Source organism: Lottia gigantea (assembly GCF_000327385.1).
Source record: "Lottia gigantea unplaced genomic scaffold LOTGIsca_85, whole genome shotgun sequence".
NCBI lineage: Eukaryota > Metazoa > Mollusca > Gastropoda > Lottiidae > Lottia > Lottia gigantea.
The window spans coordinates 666,198-692,355 of record NW_008710807.1 but is presented as its reverse complement, the minus strand read 5'-3'; the positions used below and the strand labels follow the sequence as shown (position 1 = coordinate 692,355).

General features: G+C 37.9%; 4 protein-coding genes across 4 annotated transcripts; all 4 read right to left on the bottom strand.

The window, feature by feature from the left end:
* Window positions 1-5,745: 5,745 nt before the first annotated feature.
* On the bottom strand, window positions 5,746-8,197 carry LOTGIDRAFT_236692 (hypothetical protein; the record flags this gene model as incomplete). Its single annotated transcript, XM_009067731.1, has 4 exons — window positions 8,045-8,197; window positions 7,340-7,480; window positions 6,916-7,022; window positions 5,746-5,844 (listed from the first exon to the last, which is right to left on the bottom strand). The coding sequence occupies exons 1-4, from the start codon at window positions 8,115-8,117 to the stop codon at window positions 5,746-5,748; spliced, it is 420 nt and encodes a 139-aa protein (XP_009065979.1). The 5' UTR covers window positions 8,118-8,197.
* Window positions 8,198-8,897: 700 nt separating this feature from the next.
* On the bottom strand, window positions 8,898-11,594 carry LOTGIDRAFT_169443 (hypothetical protein; the record flags this gene model as incomplete). The annotated part of the gene is made up of 1 exon (XM_009067730.1): window positions 8,898-11,594. The coding sequence occupies one exon, from the start codon at window positions 11,592-11,594 to the stop codon at window positions 8,898-8,900; it is 2,697 nt and encodes an 898-aa protein (XP_009065978.1).
* Window positions 11,595-13,006: 1,412 nt separating this feature from the next.
* LOTGIDRAFT_236691 (hypothetical protein) lies at window positions 13,007-22,549 on the bottom strand (the record flags this gene model as incomplete). The annotated part of the gene is made up of 6 exons (XM_009067729.1): window positions 13,007-13,674; window positions 14,540-15,305; window positions 17,435-17,851; window positions 18,731-19,873; window positions 20,568-21,206; window positions 22,426-22,549. 6 exons carry the CDS (start codon window positions 22,547-22,549, stop codon window positions 13,656-13,658), a joined length of 3,108 nt encoding a protein of 1,035 aa, XP_009065977.1. The 3' UTR covers window positions 13,007-13,655.
* Window positions 22,550-23,118: 569 nt separating this feature from the next.
* On the bottom strand, window positions 23,119-25,624 carry LOTGIDRAFT_236690 (hypothetical protein; the record flags this gene model as incomplete). The annotated part of the gene is made up of 2 exons (XM_009067728.1): window positions 25,329-25,624; window positions 23,119-24,329 (listed from the first exon to the last, which is right to left on the bottom strand). Exons 1-2 carry the CDS (start codon window positions 25,438-25,440, stop codon window positions 23,119-23,121), a joined length of 1,323 nt encoding a protein of 440 aa, XP_009065976.1. The 5' UTR covers window positions 25,441-25,624.
* Between the last annotated feature and the right edge of the window lie 534 nt (window positions 25,625-26,158).

Sequence of the window (26,158 nt, the reverse complement as noted above, 5' to 3'; positions counted from 1 at the left end):
CTTGTAACAACAACATATTTTTTTTAGGTTCTGTTTTAATATTTAAAATAATAATTACAAATTACTATAAATTTAATAGTTTAATAGATATATCGTCTCATAATACAGAGATTCTATTTTTAGTCATGGCACTTGGTAAGTCCAACTGATAAATAGATACACTTATTGACCAAGTTTGAGACTATTTCTGTCTGCTGGAAAGTCATTGACATGTGATTTATGAACTTTTATGGTCAAATTTGAGCTGGGCAGATGTTTTGATGTCAATTATCTACCCAATATTGTCTAAATAATCTGGAAAATGGACAAACATGGCGGACATTTATTTGTTATCTATGATTTATAATGGCCGCAGGCTAGTTGTATAATTTAACTCCTTTCTTTTCAAATCAAAAATTCAATTAAAACGGAATGCTAATGTCAGTCTCAATCTTCCAGTATTTTGTACTTTACATGAAATTTATCGACCTCGCTTATCAATAAATAGGTGAGACCATGGTTTACTTTATCCAAACAGCTTTACATGCCAATTGGAATGGCAGTTGATTGTCATTCTCACTCTTTAAGTACAGTATTTTGCATTTTACATGAAGATCCTTTTAGATGGGGTCATGGTTTACTTCAACCAAATAGCTTTGTATGAGGCTGTCAATATTTATCAATTATAATAACATTTTCACCCCTGGGGGTGGAACTAGGGTGCCAGGGGTGTGGTCAACTAGTGTAGAAGAATTTGTTTTGAATTGAGAAAACACCTCACATCGACACATGCTGAAAATGTGGATGAGACAAATTTTTGGAAGGAGAAAGGTCCAGGTGATTGCTCCAGGTTTGTGAAGACTGAACCACTGTTTTAGAGAGTTCACAAAGCTTGAGTTTTTTCAGTTACAGGGCTTGTCAACTTGGCATAGATCAAGTTCTCTGTGTTCTTATTTGATAATCTTCAAGCACATAGCTAATGTTGTTTGGTTTGTCAACTTGGCATCGAACAAGACCTGACTGTAATTACCAATGTTCTGGTACACACAAATTCCTAAAAACCTGATTAGTTCCTTTAAGTACCCAAGGCATTTTAATTATAACATGGTCATTACACATACAGAAACCAGGTCTAGTGTGCTTAACGAACTAGGTCTAGTCAAACAAAGAGAACTGACATAGAAACCCAACAAACCACATAATCACAGAAACAAATCAGAAAAACACAGAAATAGTTCATTGCTGACATCATTTCTGGAAGCATTCACAGCTCATTCGAATAAAACCCTGCAACTATGACAGTTTATTGACCTGATAAGAGCCCAACAAATCTAGCCCTACTTGTTCCTAATTGCTTGTGATTTTGGCTATTGTCATGGTGAAAATTCTCAAAATCTAGCGATCCAAAAATGGGTTTAAACGACTCCCATAAAGTCTGACCTTTTGATTCTGGCCTTACAATATTATATCTGTATATTATGACTGGGAAACAAGTAATGCAAGATTTGTTAAGCTAGGCTGTTAAGAGTTCTAATATACATGCCTATAAAATCTGATCTTAAAGGGATTGTAAAGAAGTTTTCTACATTGTTTATGTTTATCTTGGTCACTGATAGCATCAATTTGTACCATTATAATTTTCTTCAGTCAGACATTTGTGGTTCATTCAATTCCACTAAAAATAAGTGTTTGATGACGTCACTTATCACAAAATATGATTGTATCACATAAAGCACTTCTCTTAAGTTTAAAAATCCTCTTTACAATTACTTTTTTTTTCAAATTCTGGCTGGGCATTTGTTTACTTAAACTCAAACGAGTTCCAATATCTTTGTTCTGAAGACTAACCCAGAAACCCAGTCCTGGCATTGTTCTGTAATTATTCCAGGAACAATATGGCATTGTCCAGAACGAGAAATAAAACTAAAGATAGTTCTTTAAAACAGGATGTCAGTCCTGCTAAGCCTTTCTGCCAACAGCAAAATACACAATATTACCATATATTCTATTCTAAGCTGGGATTTAACTTTGAGATAAGAATGCATTGAAACTTTTTAACAATTGTAGGAAGGGAATGACGAAGCTAGTCCACCTTCTCATTCTAATCCCTGATATTTGTTATTTGACTAGATCAAACAGTCTAGAACTATTGTATAGATGATTATGATGTAAGATCCTCGATTGTATATCTAGGTATTTGGCCAACATAATGACGTAACACACATGGCTGATGATCTTATCCTACGCAACTGTTTTTTTTAAAAAGGTATTACGAATTATAACGTCATGAATTTATGAACATGCGGGGGCCAAGAGAGAAAATCTGTGATTTATGGACATTTTTCAACATAACATTTAGTTTTAAATCTACTTGGACTAACATGTTTCTGTTCTGTTTTATATAACAATAGAACAGGAAATTCCTAGTTTGAGATATTTTTGAAGGGATTATGAGATTTTGATGCAGTTCTTATGTTTTTCAATACTACTTATATATATTCAACGCCTTTAATAAAAAAAACCAATTATAGATAGCAATGTACAGTCACAGTGATTCCACCTGTAATAAAAACCAATATATCATTGGCCAATGGGATAAAGGATTAAGCAAACTTCCTGTTTTAAAGAAGCTACCAAACACTCCCACTCTCAACCTAAATACACTCAAAAATGTTAAGCCGATTAAAGGCTTAGTTCCCGTCTTTATTGTTAAATAGTTACAAAGAATTCTGTTGTACAATGGTCTTTGAATGTTAATAACTAAAGTAAAGATAATTACCAATTATAGACAAATTTAAATTGTTTGAGTTAAATTCCAAATTAAGCTCAAAACAAAACAAATCAACAAAGCAAAATGCCTACAGATATGTTTTCCAATATGTTTGTGCAAAGGAGGTTTTCTAAAATAGCATCGATTTGCACTATTCCAATTTTCAACCTGATGTCCATTGTTTTTGCAATTCCACTATTTAAACTAAGCATTTCATACTTAGTTTAAGTGGAAAAAAGGTCTGACTAAAAATCGTAATGATTCAAATCAATGTTGTATGTATCCCAAATGAAAAAAAAAGTTCTACAGTCTCTTTAACAATAACACTTTTCACATTTATTCAATTTTGTTTTTGTTTTTCTACTTTCAGAATGTCTTCATCATCAGTGTATCAGAATATTCTCTTTGGTCTGCTATTGTTTATTATTGGTATCACCATGGCAACCAGAGCTACGACGAAAAGTGTCCCAGAACGACCTCACGAGAATCGACTGGCGTACATCCTGTCTGGACGTCCGGGACAAATGCCAGTTATTCCTCCACCAAACGTTTATCAAAAATATTCATCCCTTTTTAAGCCGGCTGCGAAAAGATCTGGCAATATGGACGAAAGCTACTGGATCTGGATGCCAGCTCATGGATACATCCCCGTTCTCAAAGAAGAATTAGAAGATGATTCTCTCCAGACTGAAGGCGTCAACAACTTGTTACGTTATGGCCGAAAATAAATTTATAATTTTTAACGAACTTTTGTCATTGATGAGCAATACACGTTAAATAAAAATGTCTTATTTTCTTACACGACTGCTGTATACTTTACCAGTGAACAAAAAGAGATAACCAGATCAGTTTATGCTGCTGTCCTGGCAAAATTTCCCTCATTGCACACTGCACGATATGGCCTACTTTTATTACAATGAAAAACAAAATAAGAATTTTGTACATCTTTAAAAACCCAGTTCAATTTATGCTGTTGTTCTGGCAAAATTTTCATTGATGTACACAGCAAGACTTTGTATATCCTCATTAGCTCTATCTATGTACACAAAAACTACAATATCCAATAAAATATATGCCACTTCTTGCCCTTAAGTAAATGTCAATACACCATAAAATTGTGAGTGCTATACTCGCAAATATACAGTACATGAACAATCTAGTTGTCAAACGTATAAAAACAATTATAACTTCAAATAAAATGTTCGCCCCTCAAGCAAATCTGAAAAAAATATTGGGCAAATGGTGAGCGCGATTATACAGTTAATAGACTTATCTATTGCTCTATGACCTAGGCCAGTGCTTTCATTGAGACTCGTCTTAATACACCATAACAGAATACGAACAACCCAGTTATCAATGAAAAATAAATTAACGTGTTCTATTGAGAAATAGATGCTGTAATACTGATATAAATTCTACGGTACAGACAGCAAGCATGCTAATAACAGTTCAAATTAGTCTCATCTATGATTCTTCCACCTTTTAAACGTGTACACATATACGCACTAATGGACATATTACGATAAATAATGTAGCAAAACAATTTTGAAAACCATTAACATATTTTAAATGGCAAGTTATGTTCTTCATTTTTATAGACAGTGAAGCATTTTTTCAAACTTAAATTTTTTTTGTTACACATGTCATGAGAATACAACATAATTTTTGCTGTCAATGAAAAAAAATTCCTGTTTCAACAGTTTAAATAATACGATAATAAATGACATTTTCACTTAAAATACCCAAAAAATTACAAAGTGATAAAACAATTAATTTTGTGTTTGTTTTTATTATAAAAAATTCAAAGAATGTCTTTATTAGCAGACACTTCAAAATAGAGACAGATATTCCGTCTATAAACAAACAATCAAGGTCAAGGATTACACAATCAAAGTTGTTATTGTTGTTTCAAAAGTGAGGAATATACCTCATATACTTTCAATTACACTACAGCCTTGCAGACATTTGAAAGTGCGATTGATTGCCCTTACTGTATGGCGTTGCCTTCTACAGACATCTAATCGAAAACTCTTTTATTTCTAGGTTAAAATGATTGTAATACAGTGTCATTCATACTATGTCCTCATAACAATACATAGAGACATAAAGGGACTGTGGTTCACTCTATCCCCTGGTTCCCAACCTGCGGTGTTTTCACCCCCTGGGGTTGTGGGACTGGGCTGTAGGGGGTGAAGACAATTGTTGTAAGAGCAGTTTTTTTGGGGGGATATTATATTGTTCCAGTACTTCTGCTGCATGTTTTTGCCACAACCACTGAGCCAACTAGACCTAGTTCAGAGACCTTCCACTATAGGTGCACCAGTGAATAGGTTGGCTTTGCCGTCTTTTGAGGATTTTCCCTACATTGCCATCATACCATAGCGATTGCATGTTGTGTTGAATGGTTGTGAATAATGAAAGAGATTATGAGTACCGAACCCAGTTTATTATGGTGATGGCAATAGCCCCTTTAGAGATGGGATTGGTGCTCATCCCAAACCTAAAATAACTTGCTAATTATCGAAGATGCAGAAACGATTTGTTATTTTGATATGACAATTAAAAGTATTTAAAAAGAACCTGAAACATGTTATTGCTCGGAGTTTAGTGCTAATTCAATTATAATATACCATACTATCATATAAACTGATAAATACCAAGTTGTTGCCATGGTAGCATCAAAAATATATTGTTATTTGTTATCGACTCATTTTTAATCCATTTCCTGTACAAATTTTGCACACTATTTGGGAATGATTATACACAAGATAAAACAGGGTTAATGAGTCTCGGTCTACATAAGAAAGTTTGGTGGCTTTCAATAAGCAGAGATGTAAGTTACCATTGAATTCATTTCCAGAATATGGAAAGTCTTACATATCTGAATAAACCATCTTTCGTCTATTCCAATAGACTGAGGACCAGCTGGTAGACAGGATCCTAATGAACCTTATTTGTTATTCTTGTAAATTCTTTCTTTTTGCAAGAATAGCTGTTCACCATCCCAAATTACCATTGAGAGCATTTAGGATCGATCCTTCCTCCTTATCACAACCCTTGGTGGCTGATATTGTAAAGAAATATGGTTTATTACTCTAGTGAAAGAATATTGTTTTCTCACCTTATATTTACTTTTATAACCTCTCTCCCAATCTTCTACTTTAGCCAATCTCTTTTCTTCCTCTTTCTGAAATGATTAATAATAAAGATACTAATAATTGCTGATGTTTAAAAAATGGTATTAAATATATATTTATATATTCAGTAATGCTTGGAACTGCCCATCATGTTAGGATACAGTATGTATCGAGATTAGCGCTGGGTATCACCAATTATGCCACGATACGAAACGTATCTCAATACATTAGTCACGAATCGTGACTCACAATACCATTTATTTAGGGATATGGGGTAATGGGATTAAATTTGACTCTTAATCTTAGAAGTTTCAATATATTTTAATTTATAACTATGTAACTGTGATATTTGGTAATGTACTTGATAGGAGTGGTTAATATCCACTGCCTTATAAATAGTTTCCATAAATTAAATGGCTAGTTAGCAAGTTTAAAATACTTTTTTAGCAAAGGAAACATGACTTTTTCTTGTTGATCAATTGTAATTGAATATATACAGAATTTTAAAGGATATTAGTTCTATTTCAGCAGGTGTGCTGGATATTCTTTTTACTGACCAATTACGGAGTTACTGAGAACATTTAAAACATAGATTAATTTCTTACAAGGTTTATTTCTGGCTACAATTAGTATTAGTATCTGCCAATCTGATTGGATCAATGCAAGAAAAATACCAGATGGTGTTTAGCGATGTCCAAAATGGGTGCTAATATAATTTATAGCCAAGAAATAACAAACCAAAAAAATAAATAGATAACTTTGGTCAACAACTTTTACTTAATCACAAGCTAAATTTGGCATCAAAAATTTCTTGGTTATATTTTAGGGTGAAACAAAATCTTAAAAAACGACAGTAAATGTCAGTAAATGGTTCATTTATGCTTCATGTCTTATTGTCCAAATGTAAAGAAGATGAAGATCTCATAACTGAATAGAGCACAAAAGGCTGTGTGGGATAATTGTAAGACATCACAGCCCCTAAAATCAACGATCATATGTAGTATTTTGAGAATTTAATCAATTGCCTACTTTTTTTTGTTCTTCTGCAAACACAGCAGCTTCTTGATTGAATTTATCCTGCAATTTCTTTCTGGCTCTCTCCATTGCCTCAACTCTTTCTTGTGCTGCATCACTATCTAAAAATACATCACTAAAATTATTGCCTCTTTTTGCAAGAATTACCCTTAGAATGATCTGGTACTAGTCATCCGATTATGAGTATCAAATCATACTACTATATTACTTAAAACCTGGGTTGATCCTAGACAAGTTTTTCTATGTATATCCCATTGGTTATACAGTATAATTTCAAGTATAACGCACAAGCTTATAATGAATAGCCCTTCTTGACAAAAGGTACACTTAAAAGCTTCCGTACACCATAAAGAGGCTTTTTGAAGTTTTATATGGCTTATGAGCGTATGAGGGAAATTCTCGCACAAGGATTTCTTACCATATTTTTTGTATTCATTTCTCTCTTCTCGTTGACTAGTAAATTGCTGTATTTTTGGGTCAAGGAATTTCTGTTTGATGTAGATTAACGCTACTAGTCCAATTAGAATAAACCAACCATATTCTTGTAAAGTTCCAAAAACTGAAAGTAGAATTATGATTGATTTTCCCATGTGTGGTATATATTCAGGCCCCACTAAAGAAAATTTTGCCCCCCTCCCCACCTGAAAAATGTAGATGACCTAAAAATGAGCCCGCCTTAAAAAAATTTGATACCCTGGGCTAGATACGGGCCTGGTAACTGCATTGAGTCTAAAAACTTGGTCAATTATATAATGATCAGAGACTATGACCTTAGCTGTTGAAATTTCAAAAACGAACAGTTTACTAGTTCTTCAATGCTATCTTTGGCATTTCTATAAATGATTAGGTGAGGTGTGGGGCCCAAGTAGGGGTCACTCAATTGTCTAGTTCAAGTTGTCTACCTTGTCATTGACAGGTTAAGTCAGAGGGTTTGATGAGACTGGGGAGGGCTGATTGGAATTAATTTCATTGTGACACCTGGTTCCAAATGATATTCATTCACCATATCGGTCCCTGATGCAAATCTTGAGATGAAAGCTGAAGGCAAAAAGGGTGACGTTTTAAGAATATCAACACGAAACTGAAAGTTGAGATCCACGGAAGTGGGTTCAAAATAATTCACCTGATGAGATCGCCGATTGTACAGATTCTGGGGTCTGATTCTGTATAGGGGGAGCTTGCCCCGTTTCAGCCATTCTTGTTTACAAAAATTCTCACAATCTGCACCCAAATAATCAATTTATTGACAACAAAACAAAATTTAGCACGTCAGCGGAAGTTTATGTATGGAGGGTATTTATTGCCTTAGAAATTAGAGAGTTAACTAAACAAGGGAGGTAACACTACTGAGATTTGTTTCTTCAAAACATATTGGATTTTCTCACTTTTTAGCATGGATATGATGACCATATAGCGCTTAATGTCACTGTTTCTTATCAAATGTGGGATAAATGTTTGCCATTTTCTTATAGATTACTAGAGATAAAGGATTTTGTGCACATCATGTAGTATCGTGTCTTATTCGATGCGACAGTTCATGTCACGGACAGAAAGGACGTGCCCCTCCGCGTAAAATAAAAGACGTTTAACATGTGATGTGAATTTTATTCAATAAAAAAAACAAATTGGATTTCTGAAACCCAAAGTTTAAAATTCTCTTTACAATCCATTACAAGTAACAGGCACAGTGGAATCGTTGTGAAAAAAATACTGATAATATGACCACAACAAAAGTTTGCTGTAGATGCAACATGCGGCAATTAGCGAAAATTCTAATGCCCGTGAGAAAATGTGAGAAATTACCCTAAGCGTAGGCTACGGTGTTAGCGAAATTAGCATCTTATTGGAATTCGGGGTTCGAAATCACATGCCAACTATTAGCTCAATCGAGCTATCGAAAACTTCCCTAAGCGGTTGGGGACAACAAATGTCAAAATAACTATCCGAGGCTGGATAAGTTTTGGACTGTGAATACATCAGCGCTTCCATCGTTCTGGTTTGAAAAGACACACACTTCCATTGATGCTACCAGAAGCTAGGATCGGTTTGGCCGGATGATAGCAGACGGTCGAAACAACGTCTGTATGTCCCCGTAATCGTTCACAATATGTCCCAGTTCGTATGTCAAATATATACGTCAGCTTGTCCTCGGAACCGGAAGCAAGATACTGTCCACAAGGACTGATAGCAATTCCGCATTGGAGAGCTTTGTTTTGATGTCCTTCAAATCTCTGAACACACCGTTTCGTTCTGATATCCCATAGTCGGATGCAATCACTTACAGCTGTGGTTGCGAAAACGTTGTAAGCAGAAGATGGCTGCGATACATAGTTAGACCCTCCATTAAGAGACACTGCGTGAATTGGTCTTGCGTGTGCGTCTTCGACCACAGTAACACTACGACCTTCATTCAAATCAAACACTTCAAAACTGCGATTCGAACCGGCACAGATCGCAACGTAAGAGTAAAACGAGTTCATGGCCGCAAGAGCGGTTAGCGATTGACTCTCGGTTGCCCAGGATTTCACAAGTTTGTATTTGGATTTAGTCAAGTAGCGTTTGATATCGTCTTTAGTTTGGTCCAAGAAGTATTTATACATATAGAACGTGTTACCACTTATCAGCAAGATAAATTTGTCCATGTAATAAAACTGAGCCTGGCGTATTTCTTTACTGAAAGACGGATTATTTTTATTCGTAGTCTCGGACTCCAGAAAGGAGAAATTGTTATTTATAGTCGCCATCTTCATGATCGGTTCGGAAGCAGCATTCCACAAAATCACAGAACGATCATCCGATGACGTCAACAGGAACTTATTATCGTGACTCCAATCCATTGAGTTAACTGCTGCGTCATGACCCTGAAAAACGCTTCCCGCCTTTTTCAAGGGCATAGAAAACGTCATTGCCAATTTGTTGGCGAGGCTACAAGCAAGATGGTTCCCATTTCCAGAGAAACGCAATGAAAGTATCGGAGTTGGGGTTTCAGATAGACTCTCTTGGTGGACAAGTACATCCGGTGGACCACATTTAGTTGGATACTCTTGAACTAGCAAAACAGGATCGCAGGATGTTGATCTCTTCATCAATGTTGTCTGTTTAGGTTTCCCAACATTTGGCTGAAAGAATTTAGCTTTGGGTCCTTGCTGGGCATACCCCGAGGATTTGATCTTATTTTTGAAAGTTGTTGTGTGGTTCGAGTAGGAGTTCCTTCTGTTCGTCGACGATAAAGACATTTGCTTTCTCCGCATCAGAGGATTCACTTTTGTTTTAGATAATGGTTCTAATCTAGAATTCAGAATAGAATTTTCGCGTAAAGGATTTACCGCAATGAAACATAGCTCCATGGTTTTTGATCGCATGTCTCTATCCGGATTCAAATCCGGATTTAACGAAAGTAAATCCATCGCTGTGTCTAGATTCTCCACAGTTTCCTCATCGTGACACATCGTTTCGGACAAAGTCCAGTCAAGCACGTGGATTCGATTCTCAAACAACGTTCCTGCTACGATCCAAACATCGCCAATATTCTTGCCATAAGAAAGGCAGGCATAGTTCAAAGCATTGATAATAACACTATTAGACGCAAAATTTCCCTCACTTCTGATAGATTCGGTCAAATCGACATATTCCAGAGTTTCTAAAGTCTTGGGGTCAATCTGCAGCAAACCGGAAGTTATTGATACCATCAGAATTGTTGGCCTGTTGGATATTACGTCCGTTACGGCGTTTCTCAGAAACTCGGGTTTGTCTGCGTCTGCGTTCGTCTGTGTGTTGGAATACGCATACCAGAGCCCGACTATCCCACAATACGACTCCCCTCCCTCATTTTTGTACTCCATTTGCGGAATGAATTTTTCAGTTTTGTTCCATGTCGCCCGACTGCTGATAGTTTTAGAATCTTTCGGTTTCGTTGCATTTTGTAAAGTTTTAGTTGAATTCATCTTCCGAACGATGCCTTCAATGTCCACCTGATGCAATTTTCGGAAATCATTTCCGTCAGTCAGGTCGTAAGTTCTTACGACTCCGTCTGAAGATCCGACACTAAACGTAGGATCTGCCCAATTCATACACAAACTGACTAGAGAAAAGGACGTAATGACACAGCTTTGATACACAAGAGTTTTGTTTTCGAGGTCCCAAATTTTGAAAGTCCCATCCTCCGAAATGCTGACCACAGTTGAAGAGTAGTGAGGACAGAATTCCGCCCCTATAACTCGACTTAAATGTCCGTCCAAAAGAGCTACAGTTGTTTGTGAATCCGATTTAAGAATATGGACATCGATATCTACACAGACGGCCACCAATGTGTCGTCTGCACTAAACGAACAATGAATAGTTTCGCCGATTGTAGTTGCGATTATCTCCCCTCGTATGGATTTCCTTTCATCGAAATGTCGTTGACATTTCGGAATGTCCCAGACGATAACATAGTCATCAGCACACGAACACAAGAGTCCAGAACCGCAACTATTTCCAAAAGCAAGGGCCGAGATGCTCCGCCGATGACCCTGTAATTCGAGAGGCTTGTGACGATGTTCGAGCTTGTCGAATGACCAAACCCCGACTGTGGTTCGTGTAGTCGGCAGAGCGAAATAATCACTATTTACTGCTGGCACCACTCTGTCGGGATTAAATCCTGGTGCCAGAGAAAATCTCTGAACTAATGACATCCTGAAATATCTATTATCCCCTTCGTTAATCACGAAATTAATAATTTAAGCCGGTAATGTTTACAGTCTATCGACTGGTTGCGATACACGCTGTTAGTGCTGTCACCTATGTAAACAAAAAAGAGTTATCTCCCATCTCATTAGGGCTGAACTTGACTTGTGTAAATTACGACCGTCGTTAAACTTAACGTCAAGGGAGATAATGATTTATATAATTAAATCAAGAGAATTTCACTGCAATATATTATTTCTAGCCAAAATTTGACAACAGATTTCTGCAGATTTCGTCTGACTCTGGTTGATTTTTTTAGATTGACTTTGGTTGAAGATTGACTTTGGTTGAGTTTTGTAGATTGACTTTGGTTGCGTTTTGAGTTAGATTGACTTTGTCTTTGTTGGTTGAGTTTTGTTGATTGACTTTGGTTGAGTTTTGTATATTGACTTTGGTTGAGTTTTATAGATTGTTTTGGTTTGTTTGAGTTTTATAGATTGTTTTGGGTTGAGTTTTATAGATTGTTTTGGGTTGAGTTTTATAGATTGTTTTGGGTTGAGTTTTAAAGATTGATTTGGGTTGAGTTTTATAGATTGTTTTTGGTTGAGTTTTAAAGATTGATTTGGGTTGAGTTTATTAGATTGACTTTGGTTGAGTTTTAAAGATTGATTTGGGTTGAGTTTTAAAGATTGATTTGGGTTGAGTTTTAAAGATTGATTTAGGTTGAGTTTTAAAGATTGATTTGGGTTGAGTTTTAAAGATTGATTTGGGTTGAGTTTTAAAGATTGATTTGGGTTGAGTTTATTAGATTGACTTTGGTTGAGTTTTATAGATTGATTTTAGTTCGGTTTTAAAGGTTGACTTTTGAGGACTTGCTTTGACCATTGACTTTTAGCTCAATAGGCCTACTTCCAAACCATCGTCAATAATAAGCAACATTACAAATAGTCCGAAACTAGTCTCGCCCGATAGATCACCTTTACAATATCAAACTATCACAAACAAGCGTCTAACACCTTGACCTCTTTAGACACCATTCTTGTATCACAGAATTCAGTGGTTTGATTGGATTATATGCTAGAGAAACAGTATAGAGTGGGTATTGCAGTCAAGGTATAAGACGAAGTTGGTAATAGTTTGATATTGTTAAGACGAATAGGGCCTATGAATGATTACCAACATCAGGCTACTATGCTAGTCATAGTCAGCTACTTTCGGACTTGGTTTGACATCAACTCTGTAGAAAAGTAGCCTCGTAATCTACTTTGGACCCCAAATCGCCCAGGCATAAGCATAATTTGCAGAATTTAGTGGAATCTAGGAAACATCAGGTTGAGGGACCACAGAGTTATCAAGATGGGGCAAGAGGTTAAACTAATGGAGACTTTGACCTTTACAAAAAAAAAAACCAAAGTCAATTATTGTTTTAAGGGTTTGGTCAAAGGTCAACATACCGAATTATTTCTGCTTTCTTTTCTTAATCGGAATACAAAAATTGATCTCATAAATATTCATAAGGGTCAAAGGTTAATTGGTAGAAAAATATAATTTCCAAAGTTTCTTATGTACATAATTTAATATACCGACATCGTTATTTTTGATGAATGTCCTTTTTTAAATCCCATTTTTTAGAGTATTATAACACATGACTTCCGAATTGTACCTTTTTTTCAAAAACTGTATCATGATGTATGTGGGGGTTATTTTGTGACGATATTTCAGTTGACTTTTTGAACTTTTTTGAACTAGTTTCAGAACAGAAAACCATGGTCAAAATGGCGACCATGTCATCCCCATTTCCTTTATTAACTTATTACATCTATTATTTCTGAGTAAAAATGTCATATCACCCATGTAAATATATAAATCCATCTATAAATAAACATAATGTCAGCTATAAACATGTCTGAAAACACAGCGACTTCAGTCTGACGTGTGTGACATATTACGTTTAAAAACGACTCTTCAAGCGGACAGCCTGTCTCACGACACATCCTAGATGATTAATGTCATTCTTCGACTGACACATTACTGGATTCAAATACTGCCTGTCCTCGGTCAAGGTTATCTTACGCCGTTACCATACCCCTGAAAAATATAAATTTGAAATTTTAACAATACCATAGGGGACACATTTAAAAGGGGGTCATTACTCAATGAATGCGATATGGATCTTTAAAATTTCCCACCGAATCGGTCATCATAGTCTACCAAACCAGAAGTAGTAGAGTAGGCCTATATGCTCAGAGAAACTCGCCCATTTTTGTGTCTCGGGTCACCACCCCAAATACTCAACTGTTAGTTTTATATCATTAAACTCCCAACCTCACAAAGAAGACAATAATATTATGCCGTCTTTAGTAATAAAATGCCACATTATGTATTCCATAATAAATATTAGCCTAGATTAATCAACTCGAACACCTTTGTCATTATTGACGTCTGCTGACGTCCGTTTCCCGCCAATTTGATTGTAGCTTTGTTTACAAAAGTCAGCTAATAACACATAATACAAGCAGACGCACATACAGCTGCTAAAAGTAAGTCACAGAAGACGCAAAATTTTCTCATGATTGATGTTTTTTTTTCAAAAGCTAAAAAACACGCCTATAAGGCACACTCTTGGACATCTGCCCAACCAAGAGCAAACCTTGGCCAACGATCTCCAGGGGATGGGTGCCGAGGTCTCAATTGGCTGTATCAAACACGATTGGTCAATCAGGAAATACATTATCTCGTACCCAGAGTCAATATAGTGCGACTGTTACGTCATGGGTCAAAATATTTTGAGGAAAAGGGAGATTTTCTCGGGGGTGTGCTGCTACCATTGACAACGACAAACCCAATTGCAAAGTAGCAATAGGTGTTTCTTTAAGTACCTTGGGAAATTATATTTGCGTCCTTCGTAAAGCTACTAAGGGCCAAAGTGGAACAAACTAAAATCGTATCTTACCTTGAATTCGTTTGTTTATTGGATTGTTTTAGATTTGACCAAAATAAGTAGATATCCCATAGTTTACGGAAGATAGCATTCCATTTATTCTTCTCTTCGACTGTTTTAGTAGGTGAGGTGGAGTGGGTCTGAGCTTGTCTTATTTTGGTTAACAATTCTTGAATTTTTCCAGACATGGGCGCCTGGTTTTGGGGTTGTTGCGATCTGGGTGGGGCGTAGCTTTGTCCTGGTGGTGGGTATTGGACAGCTTGTTGAGGGTAGGGGTTATTGGATGGGAATTTAGCAGCCGGGCTTGAGAATGGGTACCCTTGCTGCTGCGGTGGTTGTTGTGGGTAGGCTTGTTGTTGAGGTGGGTATCCATTTGCTTGCTGTGGCTGCTGTGGGTACCCGGTCTGAGGTGGGTATCCCGGTTGTTGGTAGGATTGCTGCTGAGGTTGCTGTGGGGGATACCCAGGTTGTGCTGGTGGCTGAGCTTGATATTGCTGTTGTGGGTACCCGGGCTGCTGTTGCTGTTGTGGGTACATAGCAGCTGCTTGCGGCTGTCCTGGGTAACCAGTGCCTTGTTGAGGTGGGTAAGCACCTTGTTGGGGAACGTACTGCGGCTGCGGTTGACCTGGAGCTCCATAATAAGGCTGCTGTTGTTGTGGTTGTGGTTGTGGTTGTTGTTGTTGTTGTTGTGCAGGATCATAATATTGGGTTTGCGGTGGGTATCCTTGAGGAGTTTGCGGTGGGTATCCAGGATACTGCGCCGGCGCTGGCGGCTGACCTGAAACATTACCAAAATTATTTTAGACTTATCATTATGGAATAAGCTCAATACTTGTTCAATATACATTTCTACAGCCGCTTACGCTTAATTTTGAATATAACAAGAAGAATTCATCTACCTAGAAAACTGGCATTGAATACCATTCAAAAGGTTGTCGCATTTCCAGATTGCATTTGCCATAGATTTAAGAAAATAACTCAAATGCCAACTGTTATGCATATTTATCAAACAGTGGAAGGATTACATATAGGCTTAAATTGAATTCGAACGCTATGTACTAAACTTCTCAATAAGAATTAAAAAAACGTAAATAAATTGAAAGGAGCTTGCGTTCTACGCACTAAGCGCGCCTTAAAAATAGTATGTATTTGCGGAGGATACACACACGTGCTTTCAGCCACGTGATCAATAGTCAATTGATACAACGGGAGATCGCACGTGTATATACAACCGCGGAGAAACCAATAAATATGGGCGTGCAAATTTGATTATGTTCCAGATTAAATAATTAAACATGCATATAGTTTATAAATAGACAATTAGTGTAAATGAAATTAAAAATAAGCTGACATCATGCACCCTCATGCAAAAATTAACACAAAAGGAAACAGAAACACACAGATAACGAGTAACGACTGTTGATTGGATAGCCGCGGCAGCAATTTGCATGTGACGCACGTGGTAGGCACAATGTCCACATAAACGCACCAGAATGATCAGTTCAAGGTAAACTTTTCTAAAAGAAAATAGAGTTCCATTTTTATTCCGTTCTACATTTCAAAATTTGAAACCAAAGTCCAGTTCTCCTGATGGAATAGCCGCAGCAGCAATTGCTTTAATTTGCAGCCGGTGTGAAAACTCAGATGTCTAACGATATATTTGTTAACCTTTTAACACAATAGGCTTTACAGTAGCTTTATTGGCAATAAGAGTCTTAAAATGACAAAAAAGCATACAAATCATCAAAAATGTAACTTAGTCCTAAAATATCTTTAACTGAACTATTTGGGTTGTAACAACGTCTCAAACTATTTGGGTTATATCAAAGTTTTAAACTCTTTGAGAAGTCCTTAAGTCTCGAAAACACAAAGTCTGAAAATATTTGGGTTGTATCAAGGTCTGGAACTATTTTGTTTGTAACAAGGTCTCGAAGTCTCAAAATCTCGAACTATTTGAGTTGTAACAAAGTCCCAAACTGGGTTGTATCAAATTTTTGAATTATTTGAGTAGTCCTTAAGTCTCGAAGAACAAAGTCTGAAACTATTTGGGTTGTATCAAGGTCTGGAACTATTTTGTTTGTAACAAGGTCTCGAACTATCAGGGTCGTAACAAATTCTCAAACTATTTGGGTTGTAACAATATCAATATTTGGATGGCCAAAGTTGTCTCAAACTATCTTGGGAGTTTCAAACTATTTGGGTTGTAACAAAGTCCAACTATTTTGAACAGTAAGAAAGTGTTGGAACTATTAAGGAAGTCAAATTGTTTCAAGCCATATAAGTAGTCCCAGAGTCTCGAACTATTTGAGTTGTAATATAGTATCGAAATATTGAGAAGTCTTAAACTACCCAAGCAATGACAGAATATCTACTTGATGCGCTGAAACTATATTTTAATAGTCTCAAACTATTTGTTTGCCTCGGAAGAATAAAACTCACTTCACTTATCAATCAATAGAATTGTAATTTGTAATTTCAGTCCTATGAAAACAAACGCAATTAGGCATATGCATGAGTGTGAAACGAACGAATTTGGAGGCGCTTGAACAAATACCAATGGCATTAACATTTCACGTATATGTGCATGAGTATTGGCAAAAGTGTTCGCGTGTTTACATGGCATATCTATAGATTGTCCTGGCTTAAACAATAGATAAATAAATATGGTATTACTAAGAAGTCTCTCAATCTATAGAAACAATATAAGAATACTGAATGCATGCTGGAACAATGCATGTAACTTGTAAGTGGATGTTACAACAAAATAACATATTTTTTTCAGAAATATCAGCACCTGTGAATAGATAGAAAAGAATTAGTCCGGAACAGAGCATGCAGGTTCGATGTCATTCCAATAGTCGCATGCAAACCGACAGCCAGTCATGCAAGTCACTAGGATGGTCTTACGTCTATAATAATGCAGTCGTTGACGCTCCAGTTCCCGATATCGTTGTCTCTGAAGCTTCCGTTGACGCTGAAGCGCAAGAGCCTTAGCTTTTCTCTCCTGGGCTTCTGCTTGCATTTTCAAAGCCCGCTGTTGTAAATATCTCTGATAGTTCACTTGGGTAAGGTACAGTCTTTGCGGGGGTGCTGGCACATGCGATTCGATAGAATAATTTATGTGGTTATTTGTTTTTTTGTTCGAATTCGTAGACACAGTCTTTGACTTTTTCACGGCTTTATGAGCAAAAGCTTGCCTCAATTCTTGCAATGTGATTGGTGCTAGAGTGGTCGTTTGTGATGCCGGCGCCCCACCTTCCATTTCCGGCGCCTCGAATTCACCTGCCGCAGCCACCGTCGTTGTAGCAGCTGTAGTAGTAATTGCTATAGAAACGAAGAGTATGAAAACGTTGATGAAAAGGCTGAAAATAAAATGCGCCATAAGCAATGTTTTCGCAACGCTAACGCATGCAATATACAAGCGCATGAAACACTATAACTCGGTAACGATAATTATTTGCTCAGTAAATTTAAAACGAAATGATTTCAAAAATAATAATACAGACGAAGTTGTAATGGGAATGCACAAAAAGCAACATATTGAAGCCTTAAATTAGAATAAAAAGCCCAGAAACTTAAAGAAACAACAGTACCAAAGCTCTAAGCTATGTCTACATACACCACGAAACATAATAACCATGACAAAACGACACTTGATTACAAGAAATATACGATTGAATATATTGATACACGATATAATGAATTGCAGATATTGAAGATTATATATCAGCTTTCATGCATCGTTAGAAGACCAGTTTCGGGCCAATATTGGACAAGTATAGCTCATATCATAACACACCATACTTACTGATTTAAAAAAGCTAAAAGCTAAGAAACTAAGACACACACTGAATGAGTACCATGCTTTGCCATACTTACGAACCTTGGCAAAGGCAAATCATCATGGTCCGAAACAGCTACCTCTATTACAGCCCCTGATAGCTCTAATCGATAACTTTCATAGGGTTGAATAGAGGTAGATGTTTCGGACTAGAGATGGACTTACTAAGCACCCGAAACTGGTCATACAAAATATACTTATAGGAAAAGCAATATATAAAGACGTTACATTCACGTCTCAGCAGCCGAGTTTAGAGCTTGATACGCTTTATAATATATTTATAAGAGAATTATAAAGATATATATTTGTTTCAGCGATAAATTAAGTTTAATATATATCACAGCAAGCGTCGGTTCGCTTACCCTGACCTGGTGGTGGACCCATGTTATTGATGGTCGCTGATTGGGTATTCTGTAGTTGTACTTGTTTTGGTGGCTTATAGAACTGCTGCTGTCTGTTCCCGAGGAAAGGAACGTAAGGGTTTCCCCCTTGCGATCTCCACGGACTAACAGTGGTCGGGGCCGGAGTTGTAGTCCCTGGCGTGGTAATCGGTCCCTCAATTTCTATTTCTCCAGCCATGGTTGTAGTTGGTGAAACGGTAGTAGTTACCGGAGCAGCGACGGGCATCATCATTGCCGGACCCGGATATGGTTGGAAGGCGAACGATCCTGGCATCGGAGGGGGTTCATTTGGTGGAGGTGCATATGGATACGGAGATGGTCCTTGGAAGATTGAGGGGAGACTGGGATTGTGTGGTGAGGGTCCTGGATGTTGTGGTGGTGGTCCAGGATTTGGTGGCGGTGGTCCAGGATTTGATGGTGGTGGTCCAGGAGGGTAACCAGTTGGTGACGGCGGGGCCACGTTTGAAGTAGGAGCCATATTTGCAGTTGGTGGGGGTGGTGCCGGGAATTGACCTGGGACAGGATTAGTCATCATCATAGCGGGGTCAGGGGGAAAGCCCATTCCATGTTGTCCCATCAACGGAGGCGGAGGCGGTGGTAAGAAATCGTAGGCTCCTCCAGGGCCACCCAAGTCAAATGGCGGAGGTGGTGGTGGCAGGAAGTCCATTGGTGGCGGTGGACCAATTCCTCCGAGGTCTGCTGGAGCACCGGTAAGAGCTGGGAAATCACCTGGGGGAAGAGATCCCGGTGGTAGAGCCGCAGGTGGTTGCGGAGGAGGTGGTTGCAAATCTGGCGGGAAATTCAAAGGTGCACCTCCTTGTGGGGGGAAATCCACTGGTGGTCCTCCTCCCGGTGGGAAATTCATCGGTGGTGATCCTGGCGGCGGAAAATCCATTGGTGGTGCTCCTGGTGGCGGAAAATTCAAAGGTGGTCCTCCTCCCGGTGGGTAATCCATAGGTGGTCCTCCTCCCGGAGGGAAACCGGACGGTGGTGCTCCTGGTGGTAGGTAATCTACCGGAGGTGGAGGATAGTCGTAGTATATCGCACTCCCAGCTGGATCAAACGCTGCCTCGTACAATGGTGCTGGTATACCGTTTATTAAATCTTAAAGAACATCCCAAAATTAAAGTCTTAACAAAAGTAAAAACATTTTGCATTATTCAAATGAGTTTTCTTTTCAGAAATATGACCTTCCTTCGTGATTCATAATTTTTAAGATTTTTAAACTAAGATTTTCAGAACGATATGTCGACATTTATTATTTTATGGAACTAAATAAATTTCAGTAGATACCACGGTATTTGCCCAGCATTTCCAATACAGTGAAATGAATGAATGCTTTTTCCACATGCATACATATGCAGTTTATGAAAAGCTCCTCTAGAAACTTATATTTTTATATAGATTCCATACATTTTTAAGTCTAACTATTTTCAACCTATGAGTTTTAATGATTATGAATACCATTTTTACAACGGTAGAGTGCATCTTTATCTAACCATGTACCGTTTTAGGAAAAAGTCACACTGTGTACAGAAATAAGAAAGGGTTCTTCTCAACCCTTTGTCATACCTTGTCATCTTACTGTATCATCAATTGCCCTGCTGAAAATTGGACAATACATAGAGGCCTCCTGGTTTTTTAAGAAAAACCACTTAAAATGTTTCAGTTAACAGTACAAAGAACCCTACCACCATATTAATGTTAATATAACAGGACCACAACACAAGACAGAACAAAACTAGGCTAAAACTACACGAGTGCAGTGCAATTCAAGATGGTCATGCATTTTTCTTACCATAAGGAACGAAAGGGGCCGTAAGATTTGGAGCTGCAGCAGTTGTAGTCGTAATGGGCGCTGGTGTAGTCACAGGTCCCTCTACCTCAACTTCTCCGGCAGGAGCAGCCGCAGTCGTAGTAGTCGGAGCAGGGGTGGTAGTGGTTATTGCTGGGACAGTAGGTGCAGGGTGAGCATGGTATTGACCCGGATAATGTGAATGAACGTGAGCACCTTGTGTATGTTGGTGGTAAGGGGCGCCTGCTTGCTTGTATGTAGAGTAAATGGGACCTGCTGGTGCTGGAGCGTGCTGTGGGTACTGATATTGAGCTGGTGCCTTAGGATTCGTTGGGTATACTGCCGGCTGCTGGACATACACTGTCTGGACTGGAGCCCCCCTCCCAGCTGGCTGAGGGTCGTACACAACTGGAGCAGCATTTTGAGGTGGGTAGGCATTTGGTTGCTGGTAGTTTTGTTGTTGTTGGACTACTGTTTGGCTTGAATAATCATATGGGGCTGCTCCTTGTTGCGCAGGGTACGCAGGGGATCCTGCGCTTGGTTGAGCTGGGTAAGCAGGGGCTGGGTTTTGTTGAGGCTGAGGCTGGGCGTATTCATAAGGGACATAAGCTGGTGTATCAACAGGTTGCTGGTTCCAGGAGGCTATATTTATACATTGAATTTAAAGCATGGTTAGAATAACAAAGTGTTATAATAGGTCTAAAATTAGGTCTAATATTCCCATTAGAACTTCATCAAGATTATTATTTTCTGGTTTTGAGTTCGATCAGTGAGCGGGAGCAAGTAAATATAGTTTTAGAATGTTAATGTTTGATACAATACAACAAAGAAAACGACCTGGTCGATGCCATGAGCTGAAAACAATATTTGGAAAGCAGCAAACATGTACCATACAAAAGATAAAACAGCACAAAAGTTTCCCCTTTAAGGATTGTAAAGAGGTTTTCTAGACTTTGTATGTGTATCGAGGACATTTCTAGCATTTATTTGCTCTCTTATTTATCCCTGATTTTGTTCACTGACGTTAGTTGGAAGAGAAACCGAAAAGGTGCAAATAAAAACAACGTGTCCAAGATACGTATACATAGCCCAATGTTTTCCAATGCTTTTTTCTTTTAAAATAACCACAAAAGCGAAACAGAAGCTTTCATACGAACGACCACAAATATGGATGCAGATAATAAGCCATCAATACAACGATGATAGGGCCAGCTTATGCTTCTGTTCGGAATCAAATCCTACACCTCCTGCATTCGGTGTTGACCTCCTAATCACATTTGGAATTCTAGAAGACCTTTAAGGCTTCTCTAAATTTAAATTGCGAACTAGTAAAATTCAGCCCTAGATACTTCGATTCGAACATCTTCTGTGAGTTCCTTGGTTATCAATACATTTATTCGAAAAGTTCGTCTAATAGCACAACAACTCAAAGCCCCCTTTCGTTCAGTGGGAAACTCACAACCACTTCTGGTGAATTTTGGAACATTTATTACTAGACACTGACTAGGAGTGTATGCCAAATTATACTGAAGGTTTTCTTTATTTAGTATTAATAAGTTCAACTTGAATTATTTCTAGAATGAGCTGCCCACAGAAAAAACACAAAACGAAATATCACGAACTGTATTTTGATCCTATTCTAGATCAGATATTCTAAAATAACTGCCATATTGTTAAGGTCTATAACCAAAAGGGTTCTATCCATTATTTTAGGGCAAGGCTTGTTTTTTAGCAAGGGGTGATCATTGCATAATTATTAAAAAAAATTACTATTGTGTTGTAAATGGTACATACACAATGCACAGGTGCTTTACATGGTCCATCTTAACAATGTCAAGCTGTTACCAACTTCGTGTTATACCTTGACTACAATAGACACTTTTTGTAACACGGAAGTTTGTAAATACAGTGATTTGATTGGATTGTACGTTTGAGAATACAACCAATCGGAGCCCCCGACAGAATGCCTGTAGATAATAAGGCATAATGGTTACTTTCTTTCGGTCGAGGGGTCTGATTGGCTGTATTCGCTGTCGTAAAATCCAACCAAATCGCTGCATCCCTGAGACAAGAACACTACAGTGGCTGTTGTAGTCGAGGTCTAAGACGACGTTCATAATACCTTGAACATTGTGAGATGAACATGGACTAGTGAGAAAAGCAAAATGCCGGGTTTCAGAAATAGCAGAATGCACAAGCATGGGGATACAAGCCGAAGTATGTGTCTATTTACTTGGTGTTTGGAAATATTTTATTATAGTCTTAACGTTATGATGAACAAATTTGGAAGATCGGACTATTATTTAAAAAGTTACAAGAAGACAATCATTCAAAGTCACCAATGACTATTCCCTCTGTTGAAATTAATAAACAACCATAATGATTTTACAATGTTACCGAATTTGATATATCTGAGTACCAAAGGGAGATAATTTCGGAAACGGGCACATACTTCCACTTTAAGGTACTTAATCTAAATCACTAGCGAAGCTTCTGAAGGATTGCCACGATCCCGTGTAAAGTATAAAGGAACTTGTTAAGGATTGGGTAGAAGCTAGAAAAGAAATGTTAAGTACTTGCCTGGTGCTGGAGCAGTAGCTGGGACTCCCTGAGGTTGAGCTTGTGGGTCGTAAGGTTGTTGCTGCCCTGGCACTCTTGGAATTGGTACACTAGGATCCGCATACGTTTGGGTAGGCTGTGCAGGGTTTGCAGGTTGCTGGTATTGAGGATATTGTGATTGGCCTTGCTGTGTCTGGTATTGCTGATTTGGGTCAACGTATGACTGTTGGTATCCGCCAGTTTGTGGCTGACTTTGCTGTGTATATGCTCCTGTCTGCGGTTGCTGATAAGCACCTGGTTGAGCTGGTGGTTGCTGGTATGCACCTGGTTGCGCTGGTGGTTGCTGGTATGCACCCGGTTGAGCTGGTGGTTGTTGATATGCGCCAGGTTGAGCTGGTGGTTGTTGATATGCGCCAGGTTGAGCTGGTGGTTGTTGATATGCGCCAGGTTGAGCTGGTGGTTGTTGATATGCACCCGGTTGAGTTTGCGGTTGTTGGTATGCACCTGGTTGAGCTTGTGGCTGTTGTTCATACGCAGGATAAGATGGCTGACCAAATGCATCGTATCCTTTACCATTTGGATCGTTGAAGCCGGGTGTTTGGACTGGACCAGCAGGAGAATTTAAAGTCATTGGTGGTTGCATACCAGATTGTGGTTGGTTGTATTGTGGGAACTGTGATTGATATTGAGAAGAGAAATGAGGTTCTTGCATTTGTTGCTGTGGTGGATACCCATTTTGTTGGGGTGGGTACTGATTGTGTAGGTCATAGCTCGGCCCAGCCGGTAGGGAGGGACCATTGTTGGGAACCTGCATGGATTGTTGACCAGGCATGGGTTGTTGGTAACCACTCTGAACTGTGTTTTTCGGTGCCGGCTGGTAAGAGATTCTATCAGCTGGGACAGGCCCTGCCATGGTCGGCGGATTATTATTGTTTGAGTTCATCGAATTATAGGGCCCTTGGTATGACCCTGTCTGATAGGGGTCGGGTTGATTGGGATACATTGGTTGATTGCCTCCCGACTGTTGCCCATTCTGAAAAGATGGTTTGTTGGTAGGCTGGGCACTGGGTTGTGGTTGGGCCTGAGCAGTTTTGGACTGGAACAGAGCCTCTTGGTCAGCTGCTGCCGATGGTAGCCTCTGTAAAAACGGATTTGGACGTCGTAGTGCGGTGGGGATTGCGAAATTACCACTGGGTTTCGAAGCTGCTGAAATGAGACAAAAACAGTTATGATTTTCATGTACATCATTAGCAAGAACTAAATGTTTGAGTTAGATTGGATTTGGATTTCAAGTCGTAACGTAACACAAATCATTTCCATGAATAAAATTTCATTAAATCTTTATTTTTGCATATTCTTTCTTAATATTTCCAGTTCGTGAGTGACTTATATGCAATAACAAAGGTCATTTTCATTTTACAAAGAAAAAGAAACTGCTCAACATACATTGTTTGAGTTTATTTCAAAATATTTAAATCAGTAAGTCTATCTGAAATTGTAGAATAAATCTACTTTCGTTTTCGCATAAAAAGTCTGTATATAATTATGATATAAACAAACTTAATGTAAATAATACTATAGTTGTGAGTATATAAAATTACTCTCTCAATAATAAATAAACAGATATATGAATGAATGAATGAATGAATGAATGAATGAATGAATGAAAAAATTGAAAAGATAATTTGAAATTAATTCATTATAAAGTAATGAATAATAGATAAATAACTTGTTTGACCGATGACCTTCTAATTTGTAAATTTGTGTGTCTTATGGCATACTTTCAATGTGCGGCATATTGTACCCTAAGCAATCGCTGATAACTTAATTTTAAGTTATATTTAATTTGAATACGCTGTAACAAATTATTTTTTGATTGTTAATATATATGTCCTTATTAGAAATTATTAGTTTTCGGTAATAGCCAAGAAGATTTTTAATCCGGAAATGGTAACAGTTTTTGTAGTTCCTGCAATTCCATTAGAAATAAGCATTCTTTGACGTCAAAAAGTAAAAGCTGCAAATTAGAATGGTGCAAATCGATGATATCAATGTCCCCGATACACATAAAACGTTTTAAAGCCTATTGCAATTCATTAAACAAACATTAATCACTCTTCCTTTCATTGATCTTAATGACAGTTTTTCTTCCAAATGTAAAGAACACAGCAATGTGCAATGTACATGTTCGCATTAAAAACTTACCACTTTTAGATGATGACGTTGAACTCTTATTTTCAATATTTACTCCGAATTGTCCGTTCACAGTTATTAATAATACTGTTAACACAGTCAAAATTAATCGAAACTTCAACATTTTAAATAATTAAATACTTTGACTAAGATAATATCCACGAAATTTAATGATGTTCGCCGGCGAACATTTCGAAACGTTTTGATCAAACATTCATTTTGTGCGAGCGCGTTAGGCAACCAATAACGATCAACGTTTAATGACTTGACGGTTTGGGATGTTACACTTAGCTTGTCTTTAATCTTTGCCCGTAACTATTGTTATAGACTTCAAAACGTCGCTCATCATGATATATAGGGTCAGAAAAAAATCGAAATGACACCCAAACTTAGATTTACTTTGTCTACCCTCGGATCGTTAGTCTGTTAATTGGGGTCACAAAGATCGTCCGAAATCCAAATACATACGTCGATAAAATAAAAAGGAGATAGGCATGACAAAAAAAATGAAAGTTTTGTCTTTCGTCAGATCGTTAGTCTTTTTAATAGGGGTCACACTTAGATAGTCCAAATCACAAAGAGGCTTACGTTCTTATCCAAGTTACAATTAACGTACATACATCGACAAAATGAATCAGAAAAATCACAATGACCATCACAGAAAGGGAGAAAGAAGCTATAATCAACAACTTAGGTTCACATGGCTCCTGTCTACCAGCTGGTCCTTGACCAAACCTTTTGGAGTAGATCTTTCCCGGATTATCCTTATCCATTCTTACAATTGGGAATAGTGAACAAAAGATGACATATTCAAAGTCACAAGACTTTAAGATGCCAGCCCT